The sequence below is a fragment of the Hibiscus syriacus genome, unplaced genomic scaffold, assembly GCF_006381635.1.
Source record: "Hibiscus syriacus cultivar Baekdansim isolate YM2019G1 unplaced genomic scaffold, ASM638163v2 tig00116951_pilon, whole genome shotgun sequence".
In the NCBI taxonomy this organism is placed as follows: domain Eukaryota; kingdom Viridiplantae; phylum Streptophyta; class Magnoliopsida; order Malvales; family Malvaceae; genus Hibiscus; species Hibiscus syriacus.
The window spans coordinates 4,483,342-4,498,350 of NW_024063482.1; the positions used below are offsets into that span (position 1 = coordinate 4,483,342).

The 15,009-nt window shown below is 36.4% G+C and overlaps 1 protein-coding gene and 2 pseudogenes across 1 annotated transcript; 1 reads left to right on the forward strand and 2 right to left on the reverse strand.

Moving 5' to 3' along the window:
• The first annotated feature begins 646 nt into the window (after positions 1–646).
• On the forward strand, positions 647–3,659 carry LOC120188699 (annotated as a pseudogene).
• A 365-nt stretch (positions 3,660–4,024) lies between these two features.
• Positions 4,025–5,458, reverse strand: LOC120188609 (DNA-directed RNA polymerases II, IV and V subunit 11). The gene is made up of 5 exons (XM_039192007.1): positions 5,297–5,458; positions 5,133–5,222; positions 4,932–5,010; positions 4,742–4,837; positions 4,025–4,249 (listed from the first exon to the last, which is right to left on the reverse strand). Exons 1-5 carry the CDS (start codon positions 5,347–5,349, stop codon positions 4,217–4,219), a joined length of 351 nt encoding a protein of 116 aa, XP_039047938.1. The 5' UTR covers positions 5,350–5,458; the 3' UTR covers positions 4,025–4,216.
• Positions 5,459–6,855: 1,397 nt separating this feature from the next.
• LOC120188728 lies at positions 6,856–9,310 on the reverse strand (annotated as a pseudogene).
• Between the last annotated feature and the right edge of the window lie 5,699 nt (positions 9,311–15,009).

Sequence of the window (15,009 nt, forward strand, 5' to 3'; positions counted from 1 at the left end):
ATTAACATCATCAACTTCATTTATAGCTAATGCACCATTTGTTCTTACTATAAAAATAATAATTTTTAAATTATTAATTTTTTTAAAATTATACAAAAGTCATTAAATTTATCAAACTGTTATAAAATGATTACGTGATGTTATAAATAATCATTAGAATTATTAAATTGTTATAAAATAATCATTGAATTTATCAAATTGTATTATTATGTTACAATGAACATTTTTGTAACAATTTGATAAATTAAAGGATAACTTTTTAAATTCTGAAAAATTAGTGATCAAACTATAATTATCAAATTTAATGATGATTTTATTTTTTCATCATATCATTTATAATTTAACGTGAAATGATTAAAATAAGAGTAATTCAAGAGTTACAAAATTAAATTTTTTTTAAAAAATTAATGACTAGAATAAGAATAAAATAAAATTAAGTGAAGAAATTTATAATTTATCCTTGTGTAATATATAAATATAGGAATCCGGATTCACCACTCAAATGTCTCAATTCCCTCAACTTACTCCTTCATTCTGGTCCTCATAAAATGGCAACAATTTGCATCCGTTCGTTCCTCCTGTTGTAACATTCATCTCAGGGACAGAGACTGTAACAATTTTTTACAAAAAAAAAATGGTTTTGTAGCTAATTAAAATATTTCTTTCATCTATTTCGGATTAGAGAAGAAGATAACAAAGAAAACACCACAGGATACATTGATCGTCGAAGATGTCGCCGGCCATCACAAATGACATCGCACCCAATAACATCACCAATTATCAATGCATAAAAAGTGTGGTAGCCAATTTCAGCATTTCTGAAAAGTTAATTGCTCTCATCGCAGCATATGCTCTTAGCAGAATTGTGCACCACCTGCTAAAGCCTTTATCCCAACCTTACATAACTTCCGATATCACCGTACGTATATCTAATTCGACGTCGATCACGACGTTGTCAAGTGCATTCGATTTCATGTCATTGCTTTGCATTAATCTGTTGTGGTTTTGGTCTTGTAATGTTTACAGATAGGGCTGATTCTAACAAGCCTACCTCGGGTGCGAGATTCCTTCACGAATCCGTTCAATATAGCTGTGGAAAATGCTGTGGACTTCGGCATGATATGCTATGCCTTCGTTTTGGGTCTGGAAATGGACCCTTACGTGATATTTAAGCCGCCGACTCGCCATGCTATGGTGGCTTATGCCGGAATGCTTTGTACATTCATCACGGCTAGCACTGTAACTCCATGGCTGAATTATTTGAAGCATACGAGCGTGGTAAGCTCCACCTTATCCCTCTCTATTTGTCTCTCCGGTAACGGCTCTCACATACTCACCCGCTTGATGACCAAACTCAAAGTAGGCAAGTCGGACATAGGGAAGCTTAGTATCAGTGCTGGAGTACACTCTGATATGATTACCATGCTTTTACTTGCCATCGGTTTTGTCTTTTTTCCGGCGGAAAACATAGTGAACGTTAGAGACGAGATTAGGATCATCAAAATGGGGGTTGCACTTGTTATTCAAACGATAGTGGCTGCAAGTGTATCACCAATTTTCATTAATTGGATCAACAATGAGAACCCTGAAGGAAAGCCACTCAAAGGCTCACACCTTGTTCTGTCAATGGCCTTCATGGCCTCTATATGCTCCTGGGCACCGTGGTTCGGTTACAACTCGGTTCTGAGTGCATTTATGGGAGGGCTTTTTTTACCGTCCGACGGGAGAATATCAAAATGGGCAATTAGCAAACTCAACAACTTGTTAAGCATTCTCTTTTACCCAGTTTTCTTCTTTTGGGTGGGGCTTAGGCTTGATATCTCAAGATTTGAAGCAGGTATTGTTGGAACATGGGTAAGGCTGTTGTGCCTTTTGGTGATTGCAACCATTGGCAAAGTGGGTGGAACACTCCTATGTGGCTTAACATTAGGTTACCATAGGCCGGAAATGGTAGCGGTCGGATTACTCTTGACGGCAAAGGGTCATTTTCACGTATACTTGGCCATCGATGCACTCAGGGTTAGTTTTTTCAACCAAAACTGTTAAATTTCTAAAAGTATAGTAAATTTAAATTGATTTCTTACTTGACTCGAATGGCAGCGAGGAAGGATCGACGTCACAACGTGTACGTTGATGATAATCCTGATATTCTTATCCGTGGTGCACACGCCGATTGTTGTGAAGCATATAATAGAACGAGCAAGGAAAAGGGTACCAATCCAGAGGATGGCTCTACAATGGCTTGATCCTTCTAGCGAACTTCGAATCTTGCTATGCCTACACGGACCACATAATCTTGATTCAGCCATCAGTTTAATGGAGATCTCTCGAGGCAGATCTGACCCTGGACTCTTTGTTCATGTCACTGACATGATTGAGCTTACAGAGCAAATAGCCGCAGCAATGGCACCCGGGGAAGGGGTGGACAATATCACGATAACCGACACGTCGATCACGGAAATGAGAGATCAAATCAGTCATGCTTTTCAAACTTACATAAACGAAAATGGGGGTAGTGGTGGTGATATCAAGATTAGCCGAGTGCTTGCACTTTCCACATTCAATAGTATGCCACAAGATATTTCTGCTTTAGCAGAGGATTTGATGGTATCCCTTATTTTATTGCCGTTTCATAAGAGACTGAATGAAAACGGTACCCTTGATGAAGGCCATCCTGGTTTCAGATACGTAAATCGTAAGGTAAAAACAAGAACATACTTTAAATAAATATTTAGAAATCTCCTTTAACCAATTCGAAATAACAATATATATATATATATTGGTTTCCAACAGCTGCTTAGAAACGCCCCATGTTCTATTGGGATTTTGGTGGACAGGGGTTTTTGTTTTACCAGAAAATTTTCAAGGTCATCTGCACCTAAAGTGGCTGTCCTTTTTATTGGAGGCAAAGATGACCGAGAAGCACTAGCCTTTGCCGGTCGTGTTGCGAGGCATCCAGGAGTAAAGCTCATGGTGATTAGATTCCTGGTAGACAAAAACTCTGAACATGCACCGCGAAGAGTGAATAACAGAGCAAGTGCAGCAGAGCAAGAAGAGGAGATGAAGCTTGATGACGAGTGTTTTGCTCAATTCTATGAGAGGCATGTAGCAGGAAGGGAAGTTGCTTATATGGAAAAGCATCTTGCAAATTCATCAGAGACCTATACTAATCTTACATCATTGGAGGGGCAGTATTCTCTTATCATTGTAGGACGGGGTGGACGAGTAAATACGGTATTGACACAAGGACTAAATGATTGGCAACAATGTCCAGAATTGGGTCCTGTAGGGGATGTACTATCAGGGTCTAGTTCAGCATCCGGCACCTCCATTTTGATTATCCAACTGCACAATATTAAAGAGTAACTAGATGGCCTAAGTGAAGAATTCTCCATTATGTAAACATCAATCCTGGTAAGATAGGTTTAAAACTTTAGGATACCAAAATCCAACCCGGGTAATTGTAGCATGTAGGTAGAAATATGTATCATATTATTTCTTCATATTGTTCTGACCATAAAACAGAGAAAGAGCAGGGGACAGCAGCACACTAATCACTATGCTTTAAAGAATATAAAAAAGATATTCCTACATAGTATAACTTACCCTTCAACCTTTGGTACCATCCCTGTGTTCTTGGAGGTATATTCCACAAAGGAATGACACTTTGCAGCCATTACGGAACAGCCTCAAATGAAGTGATGCCAATACTTGTATTATCATAAACAGAGCAGATAAAATAAGTCCTTACATCTAAACTATAATGTGCTGATAAGCCTTACATTAGTCAGACAACTGTGGCTCAAATGTATATATCGTCAATTTCAATTGACCTGCTACTTTCAGACCATTTCACAACTCTTTCCATTCCAAAAGTACAGAACCTTTTAACAAAAGAAATGCAAAGGTAGAAGTAAATAATGCACCATTGAATTACCAAATACCATCAGAAAGTGGACAATCACAGATAAGTAACATAAACCAAGCAATCATCTTGGTTACAAAAACATAAATACAGAAAGAAGGTCCTGTTTTCTTGAACAGCTTTGAGACAAACTTCATAATAGTGTCATTACAAAAGCTTCAATAACATGCGTCACAGCTTTTAATGCATCACAACAGCCAAGATGAGAAAAATGTCTCAAAGGTATTGATTCATTTCCTTTTAAAGTAAAAAACGCAAAAGCACTGGTTAACTGAGCTCCTCAGACATGCACTAGAAGTCCCTTGCATGCTTTGCTACCTCATTCTACAAATTGAAACATAAAGTGTGAGGATAAACTATAAAGCTCAATATAAACTATCAAAACAGAGAATGAATTTTAACATTAACATATTAATTAAATATTTCTACTCTTTAAGTAAATTGTTGGATATGAGAAACCTTCTGAATGTCTGTGACTTTTTGTGTGCATGTGTGTGTGAGAGAAACTAATCCTAGTTTGTCACAGGTCCCTGCAAATGCACATTAAGCAGATCATTCCAATGAAGTGAAGCAACCAATTTAACATGTAAAAACTACATAAAAGCACCAACAACTAGCGTACAACAAGTTGATGTACTTTTATGGGATATAAGCATTTTGGTTTCTAAATGAAATACTAAGTTAGATTATATCAACTATGTTGCAATTGGACATAAAATTGCTTCGTGAAACACTGCAAATTCCCCAATGCAAACGAAATTTAAACAATAGTAGTACTAATAAGTTATGAAGGAAAAAACAAAACAAATGCAGCACCTCAAATGCATTCTTCAAATGATCAAGTTCCTTATCCAGGTCATTGATAGCCTGATTATACGCTTGCATTGGAGAAGACTGGCTGGTCGTGTGGATCTACGAAATTGCATCAAATTGGTTTAAAAAAATGCAAACGATAGATTCGAAAATTAAAAGCGTTTAGCCCTATCCAATAAAGAAAAAGACTAACCCTAACAAGGATTTTGTACTGCAGAGGGTGAGGAAGCTTGTAACCAGCAAACAAAACATTCTCATCTCTATGCAATTGCCTGATTGTTCATCGTCGTCAACAACAAAGGAGGAAAGGAAAACACTTAGCCGCTTAATCCAACATAAATGAGCAAAAAAAGGATGGGATTTTTATAGGGTTAGAAGATTGTACGGAACGTACATTCGAAGAATGTTGCCAATGGTGTGGTCTTCTCTCTCGATAGTGAAGGTCGCCGCGTTTATTATCTTGGTGTCCCTCTCGTAAGAGACCCTAAAAAATTCAGCAAATAAGTATATATCAGTACGTTTGATGAACAGAGGGATTATGGATTAAAAAAAGTGTACTTTTTGGTTCCCTCAGGGACAACGAATCTCTCGTAACGGTCGGGGGCGTTCATAGCTTTCCCTCTCTTTCTCTTCTGCGAACTCTGCTCTTTAATGTGTAACTGGAGAAAGTTGTAAATAGGTTTGCTTGGTGGCTCAATGTCAGTCCCGGACTCCCGGTATCAATGTTTACATGTTATTTTATTTAGGCATAATACCAAAAATAGCACCCAATATTTATCAAAATGATCATTTTGACTTTTATTTTTTTTTAACATTTTAGTTTTCACTTTAGGTAAAAAAAAAAAACTCATTCTATACATGAAAATCATTAGTTAACAACAATTAACGTTCCAAAATAGAAGTATTTTTAACCTAAACTAAAATATTGAGGGCTAAAATACCCCAGGAAAAAAGAATAATAGACAAAGTGATTATTCTGTCAAACGGTAGAGTTTTTTTATCCTAAAATAAAATATTGGGGGCAAAATGCTCCAAAAAATATAATATGGGGCAAAATGACAATTTTAGTAAATGTTTGGGGCTAATTTTGACATTGTGCCTTTTATTTAAGGTAAACTACACCATACCAGGTTCTTAACCTTATGGTTGTGGGATCGAGTCCCACGGTAGACAATTCATAATTCTGACTGCTGGAGGTCTTCCACGGAAGTTGCTCTCAACCTGGCGTTGGGGGCAGCCTACTACCTTACCTCCTCCTCACCCCATTACATATGGGAATAGGGTTAGCTAATGATATGGATGAATATTTCTATCATTTTGATGACATTGATAAAACGATATCATTTTGGCGCAACTATTGATGTCTAAAATGATGTTTTTTTAAACACTAAACTTTAAGAGTGTATTGATTTTGCTACTAAACTTTAAAAATGTTTAATTTTATGCACTTAACTTTTGTGTTTGTTGCTGATAGTCAATCATCACCAGTCGCCTACACAACAAAATCGATATCAACATATTCACACTCCACTCTTCTATCTTATCATTAGATTAGTTTTCCACAAAACTCACTCAAAATCAACGAAGATCTATCTAAATATTTGAGGCGCTAATACTTTGATTTCCTCTTATGATCGTCTGATGAGGCTAGTTTTAATGTATATTGTTCATCTTCTTGAAATAATGTTGCTTATCGTTTGGATTTTCAAACAAATACATGAGTAGTGATTTTTATTATTTAATTTCGTCGATTTTGAATGTATTTTGTGAAAAATCAATCATAGAAGAAGAAATATAAGTAGAATATGAATATTTTGATATTGATCTTGTAGCGAATGACGACTAGTGACAAATGACGATTGCATTGCCTAAAAATGAATTGTTTAAAAGTTTAGTGGTAAAACTGATACACCCCTAAAACTTATTGTTTAAATGACGTCATTTTGAGTATTAATAATCATACCAAAACGATGTAATTTTGTCCATATCATCTTGTCGTTTATATTTTAACTGTATTATTTTAATGTCAGGCTAGTTCTTGTATGCTATTTTCTTCTCTTTATTCAAAAATATATATAATAAAATATATTTTATCTGTTAAAAAAATTAGCATTATACATAAATGCATTTTGTATTTAATAATTTAATCGATAAATTTGTGTTAATTTTGTGACGAGCAAGGCGGGGAAACATCTCGTCGATAAGATAATCTAACATTAACGCACGAATCTTGTGTACTATCTTCTTCAGCCCTTAAAGCCACGTTTTGCAGATAGACCCCCCGACAAGGAACGCTCTGGCTGCAATCGAATTTCATGACTACGCCCGTGGCACTCGTTCCTCTGATGTTATGGTAAACCACATCGCTCACTGGCACAGCTGACACCTACATGCATGCTACATACTAAATAATACTTTATGCATTTTAAAAACTGGTGATAGAGGTAAGGAATTTTGACCTATTTCCGACATGGTTTTCGTTGATCACAATAATTTTGATCAATAATGATAGGATTACTGACATTGTTTATCACGATGTTCTGAAACTTGATGTTTTTAACGTATCATGATCCGTCCTATAGTAAAATTTTAACCATGGTAATATACTCAGAAAAAATTTTGTTAAGAATAATTATAAATCTCGAATGTAAATAATAAAATGAACATATAAAAAAATTATGATTAATGAATACTTACAACTTCGTTGGAATTAGGTTAACAGGGAATGAACTCTTCGTTGACAGTTAGAAATTTTAGGTAAACCAATTGTGATTAGCAAGTCAATAAGCAAATGGAAAATTAACAGTGTTTGCTTGAAGTCGTTGGCATATTGTAATCATAATAGTTTTACCATTTTCTTTTGGGTAAAGTACACTAGAGGTCATTAAACTATATCAAGATCATCTTTTTGGCCATCACACTTTCGAATTTTACAAAAATAATCATTAAACTGTTGAAATATTTCAAAATAGTCCCCACAAGAGTAATAAATTTTGACAAATTTAATGACTATTTTGTACCTTATATCATATTAATTACTTGTCATGTCTTTATTCTCACTCCGTTAGTGGTTCCTCGAAGTGTTGCTTTATTGACTATGACATTGGACACATAAGCGGCAGAGTTTCCAGCTCCTAGGCTGCCAATGCTGCAAATAAAGAACAAACAGATACAGGCAAAGTTTCCCATTAAGAATTTCACTTCATATGTGTATAAATGCTAAATGAAATCAAGTGTAGCCTATGCTGAATTCGAGACCTGATTCCATGGCCTGATCCACAAGTTATACCCGTCGCACGGACATTTTTCAAGCCGCTCACTATCGAGATGAAATCGTCTCCAGTCCCGATGACACAGTTGTTAATGTTGATATTCCGGGTTAATGTTGATATTCCGGTTTCCAGTCACGTGAATTCCGTCGGTGTTGGGACTGTTACCGGGTGCTTTCAACCGAAGGTTAAACGCGTTAACGTTCACACATTTTTGGAAAATAAGATGCATTTGCTGTGCGTTTTTTATCCGCAGACTTGACACTCTCAGGTTAGTGCATTCATTGAACGTTACGGCCTGCATTTGCGAAGAGCAAATATTAACGCAGGTAGGCCATATACGAAGAACAACACATAGCAAGTGAAGAAGCTTACAGTTGGTGCTTCCTTGCAAGGCTGCGATTTTTGCGACGGAAAAACAGAAACAGAAGCAGCAAAATTAGTAGTAGTTGTTGTTGAATATTCATCGATTGATTCAAATAAGTCGATGGCGAAATCACTTACGAGGACTTTGTTGATTTTGCAGGACTTCTCCCACCATGTTCTACCATTTCCATTGATGGTGCCTCCACCTTCGACTTGTAAATTTTCAACGTTATCGACGTAAAGCCACCTTCTTCCGTTGCCTTCATAATCAGAGTGATCCGTAGTGGCTTTGATTGTTCCATAGATCTATCATGTTTAAATCGTAGGGAAAATGTTAATGATTCAATAATGATATTGTTATACGACCATGTATCGATGTGCGTCTTTGCTGAGAAATTCTCGGCAAAGCCGTATGTCGGGCAAAAAACTCACCTTCAATACTAGAGGATATTTGCAAGGTCCTGAGAAGTTAATTGGTTTAACATGATAAGTCTTCTTCTTAGGGACCACCATAGTAGCGCCTTGAGATGAAGAACAAGCATAGTTCCAAACTTTCTTAAATGCCTGAGAATCATCTCTTCCATTAGCTTTAGCTCCGAAATCATCGACATTGACTATCTTCAAAGTCATCGGACCATGTGCTCTGTCAAGCCTGGATCGGATTTCGTTATTGTAGCCGAACCAGTTCGCCAAGTAGGGATTACGGTGGTTTCGTTTATTGGGAACACAACCGAAGGTGAGAAAATACGGATGATAGGATGTTAGGCGGCGGTAAGCTCGGCCACGACGAAAATCGATGTGAAATGGGTCCTCTGTGTAACTGCCGGTGCCGAAGCAGGAACGCAAAGAGATTAATGTAAACAGAAGTGGGAGACAAAGAGTTTTTAGGAACATCATCTACTTTGTTAGAATAAATTAAGGACAACAAACAAAAGACAATGTTTGAATGCTAATTAAAAGGAGCTGATGTGCTTGATTGTCCTAAAGTACACTTATATTTATAGGCAAGCGTGGTGTTGCTGTTCAATTTCGACACAATTAATGATACCTTTGTCCGATGGCAATTAATCAATTTAATTGTAGATATTATTGGATGATGCAAATAATTAAGGGAAAAATCTTAATTTTTTGAATAAGATTTTATTCTTATATTAAGTAGATTTTGGTAAGTATATTGAGATTTTTATAATAACCCTTTATCTTATTTATTGATTCAGTCTTATTTTATCTTTATAAATATCAAATTTTAACTTATTATTTTATATTCAGAAATTCACGATTAATTTATATTCCGTATTTAATTAGTAATTAGTAAGGCATGTTTCACATAATACATATACATGTGTTAAAAATCTGTTATTTGTTAAAAACTAAACCAGCAGCTCTTGTAGTCAAAATTGAGGAATTAATTGGCTGCGCTTTGGCCGGAGATGGTCAAACTATAAATTACAATAAGGTGGTGTTCAACAGAAAGTAAAATATAGGTGGACTAATACCAAAATTACATAACCTAATAGATTGAAAACTAGGTGTATAACTATACCTAACGCACGTCCAGTAGCAGTAGCACCACCGTTTTATGCGTACATTGTGCATGCATGAGCAAGTTCTAGGATTAGATTTATCCGTATTTGTATTTATATTTATATGCTGTAAAAAATGACAGTTTATATTATGCCATAACTGCTCTAGTAGTGAAATTATATGCATGTGTTGTAAAAGTTTGTGTAAAACTCTAACAGTTTTCCCCCTCCTATATAGTTTAGGGTGATTATAATATAATATATATTCAGAATAGGGATGTATATGTGTCGGGTTTCCGACCAACCATATTCGACACGAAAAATATACATCCTCTAACCCAAATCCGACCTAAGTTTAGGTTGATTTCACCCGACTCGTCTTTTAAGATAAAACTTAAACTTGACCCGACTTGAAACAAATATATTTACAAAAAATATTAATTTTATTCAATAAAATAGAGATCTAATTGAAAAAAATAGTATGGAAAGAGGTATTATTGTAATTATTTTTAAATATATAAGGTATAATCATATTATTTTTGGGTCGGATTAGGTGTTTTTCACCTAAACCTAAACCAGACCCGACCCGACCCGTACACATCTTTTTCAAAAATCCGACCTGAATGCAATTTTTTATTATAAAAAGCTGACACAATATAATTGGGTCGAGTCAGAACACGTCTCATGTCCATGAGACTTCTAGATATAACAACACTTTTTTTTATTACTAAAGTCGTTCAATAAATTCGACAAGTTATTTCATAAATACCTGTACCGATATAATATATGACATAATATCAACTTTAACATAGTTTAACCATATGTGTATATATCCATGAATTAGATTCGGAAGTTAATCATGATTAGTTTTAAAGTTAAAGCGTGAGATGTGCCAAACATTGACCCTCCCCTGATAGAATTCAGAGACAAAATAGATAAGTAATGTCAAAGTTGCCAAAATGCCAACCTCTTTTTCATAACTTTTTTTTTTACTCTTTTTCATAACAATATTATAGAATTTGGTAAAGAACGGTTGTATATATGGGTTAATAAATAGGTGCCACCCCTGTTTCGCTAACAATGCAATATTAAATTTTGCCATGTCTCGAAGTCCACCATTATCCTTTAAATGGCATAATTTCGTCCATGAACACTAATGAATACTTCTTCTATTTTTATTTATTTTTGTCACCAAAATCTGACCATAATACTTTCTAGTTCCATACAAATCGTATTGGGTAAAGGAAGCAATTCATAGCAAATAGTGGAAGAACTTGGAGAACTGGTATTATAAATACCTCTTTACCCCCTTGCGACGGGGTTCATACACTCCAATTGCGAACTCTCCGACATAGCTTATCTACAAGATGTGCAAAAGTACCTCTTTTGTTTCGGTCAACAATTGTTGGGAGGCCTAAATATTTCTCGGGGTTCGATTCATCAGTAACTTCAAGTATCCTTCGCACATCTCTTTGATTCCCATCGACCACATTAGTGCTGAAAAACAGTCTGGATTTATCAAAATTAATGGCCAGACCTGAGCTCTCTCCATAAACCCGTAGCAACTCCTTGATTTGTATTGCCACATGCGTTGTTGCTTCACAAAAAATGAGGCTGTCATCCGCAACTAATAAATGGGAGATTATGGGTGCATAGCGGTTTAATCTAATACCCTGGAGATCGCCTCTCGAGATTGTCTGACACATCAACGAGGGTAACCGCTCACTGCAAATCAGAAAGAGGTAAGGACTCAACGAATCTCCTTGCCGAAGTCCCCTTTGCGACTCGAAACTAGTCCTCCCTAGTCCATTCATAACAACTGAGTAGGAGATAGTATAAACACAAATTCTAAGGAAGGATATCCATGTTTGTGAGAATCCCATTCTTTCCATTACCGCCCAAATAAAATGCCATTCGACATGATCATATGCTTTGCTTATGCCGAGCTTTAGAGTAAAGTACCCCTTTCTCCCTTCACGTTTATTCTGAAAAGAGTGCAAAAGCTCATAAGCAATAAGAACATTGTCTGCGAGTAATCGGCCTGGAACAAAGACACTTTGTGCCTCATCATTACAGATATGTTGATGGTTTTGCATCTGCGGGACTAGCATTTCCGATACTATTTTGAAGATAACGTTACATAGGCTTATAGGCCTAAATTGTCTTAGTCGTGTTGGTGTGTCCACTTTCGATATTAAGACAATGCGAGTGTGATTGATGGTTTTCATATCATATCGTCCATGAAGGATATCAATACAGAAATAAGCAATTTCTGGTCCGATGACATGCCAAAAGTGCTGGTAAAATAGGGGCCCTAAACCATCCTCCCCTGCGGCAAAGGGAAATAACCTATAGCCAATTCTTCCAGACCCAGCTCACTATCGACCCATTCCCCATTTCGGTCTCTAAATGGATAATTTTATTTCTCCGTCTCTGTTGCGAAGCAAATCTATGGGGGGAAAACTTGTGTTATTATCACCATGCTTCAGCCAATTCGCTTGCGCTCTTTGTTCCTAATGCATCTTCTGTATGTCGGCATCCAAATTTAATTAGAGTTTTGTGTCCACGATTTCCCCTAAAACATCATCAGTTGGCGTTAATTCAATCAATTTCACTAAATGATTTTGTAGCTTCTTCATTGTTAATCGCTTGTTGTTGGGAAATAAACGAATAATTTTCCTATAACCAGATTAGTGAGAATGCGAAATAAAAGCGGAAAAATAATACCCGGAATTGATAACGGAATTCAGCCAATTATGCCTACGTCTCCGGACTGATGTAGATCTTTTATTAAGAGAGAAAATTTACAGGTGTTTACAAAACACTCACTACTTACAAGAAAGCTCTCTAGTATTGGGAGAAAGAAATGATTTGGGATTTTGGGATGGTTTAGAAGCTAAATGAGCTAGAGTATTTATAGTTGAAGCTTAAGGATTAATCTTTGAAAATACCCTAAAGTGCAATGACTAAAATGTAATTAACCATTGCTTAAATTCAAAAAAATGGGCTGCCTAACTTTGAATTCAAGCCGCCCCACTTGATTGAAGAAAATAAGCCATCCAATTTGAAATTCAGCCGGCTGCTTTGAATGCTTTGAATTTTCAACAATCTCCCACTTGAAGACTGATTTTAATCTGTCTTCACACCTCGATCAATGTATCAGCTTTTCTAGTCTTGTTATTCTAGCATGCCAACTGAAGCTGAACACAACTTCAGTTTGTCCGTGGTCACCGTCTTTGTCAACATATCTGCCGGATTTTGAGCTCCACTAATCTTTTCAAGTTTCAAAATCCTATCTTCCAGAAGAGACAAGATAAAATGATATCTCAATTGTATGTGCTTTGTTCTGGAATGAAAAGACGGATTTTTTGCTAGATGGATAACACTTTGATTGTCGCAATACAAGACATTGTTTTCTTGTTTCTTGCCTAACTCTTCCAAGAAACTTTGGAGCCAAACCATCTCATTGTTGGCTTCCGTAACAACGACATATTCTGCTTCAGTTGTGGAGAGAGCAACTATATTCTATAGTTGAGAAACCCAACTCACTACGGTTCCTCCTAGAGTATAAACATACCCAGTAGTGCTCATTCTGATATCAACATTTTCGGCTAAGTCAGCATCTACATAGCCTGTCAGTATCATATCTCCACCTTTGAAACAAAGTGCTTTGTTTGTAGTACCCCGCAGATATATGAGGATCCATTTGACTGCTTCCCAGTGTACCTTGCCTGGATTATTCATGTACCTACTAACAACTCCCACTGCATAAGCAATATCTGGTCTAGTACAAACCATGGCATACATCAGACTTCCAATTGCTGAGGCATACGACACATTCACCATGTGTGCACGTTCTTCCTCCGTCTTTGGTGACTGTTCTTTGGAGAGTCTAAAATGAACACCTAAAGGTGTACTTACTGGTTTAGCATCTTGCATGTTGAACCTGGAGTGTATTTTGTTGATGTACTCAGCCTGTGATAGTATCAAAGTCCCTGAATTTATGTCTCTATCGATCCTTATCCCAAGAATCTGCTTTGCAGCGCCCAGATCTTTCATTGCAAACTGCTTCGACAATTTTTTCTTCAAGTTTATAATTTATTGCATGTTTGACCCTACAACAAGCATGTCATCAACGTACAACAATAAAATAATGAAGTTGTTGTCGAACCTCTTGATGTAGCAACAATGATCTGCTTGGCATCTGGTAAAATTACTGCTACCCATGAAACTATCAAACTTCTTATACCACTGTCTAGGAGCTTGTTTTAAACCATACAAGCTCTTCTTCAACCTGCATACCATGTTTTTCTTGCCTGCCTCTATGAAGCCTTCTGGCTGCCTCATATAGATTTCTTCCTTTACATCACCATGAAGGAAAGTTGTCTTTACATCTAACTGCTAAAGATGTAGATTTTCTGCAGCTACAATTTTCAACATCGGTCTGATTGTAGACAGTTTCACGATTGGAGAGAAAATTTCATTGTAGTCAATACCTTCTTTTTGCTGAAAACCTTTGACAACCAATCTTACTTTGTAGCGTTTGCTTCCATCGTGCTCTTCTTTGATCTTGTAAATCACTTGTTATGGAGTGCTTTCTTGCCTAGTGGTAATTCAGCTAATTCCCACGTCTGATTTGACATAAGCGAGTCTATCTCATCTTTCATGGAAGACTCCCACTTGACTGAATCTTCCACCTGCATTGCTTCATCATAGCACTCTGGTTCACCATTGTCAGTCAGCAACAAGTAGTGCAAAGAAGGTGAATAACGCTGGGTTGGTTTAGGAATTCTGGAGGAACGTCTCAGTTCTGGTGTGCCTCGTTCTTCTTGAACTGCTTCAGGACTGATTTGAACATCATTTCCAGAAATCTCCTCGAACTCAACAAATTCCTTTGTTTCAGCTTTGGTATTGGAGCTACTTGATTAAGTGGTTGACATGTCTTTGTACATCACATTTTTATTAAAAATGACATCTCTGATTCTGATGATCTTTCGATTTTCGTAGTACCAAAACCGATAACCAAATTCATCACCACCATAACCAACAAAAACACATTTGTTGGACTTAGCATCAAGTTTACTTCTTTCAGCAGAATTTATGTGTAAATAAG

Coding starts and splice junctions, on each gene's coding strand:
- LOC120188609 (XM_039192007.1), bottom strand. CDS start 5,349: ATGAACGCCCCCGACCGTTACGAGAGATTCGTTGTCCCTGAGGGAACC. Junction 5,011..5,132: donor ATTGGCAACATTCTTCGAAT/GTACGTTCCGTA, acceptor ATGAACAATCAG/GCAATTGCATAGAGATGAGA. Junction 4,838..4,931: donor AGTACAAAATCCTTGTTAGG/GTTAGTCTTTTT, acceptor GCAATTTCGTAG/ATCCACACGACCAGCCAGTC.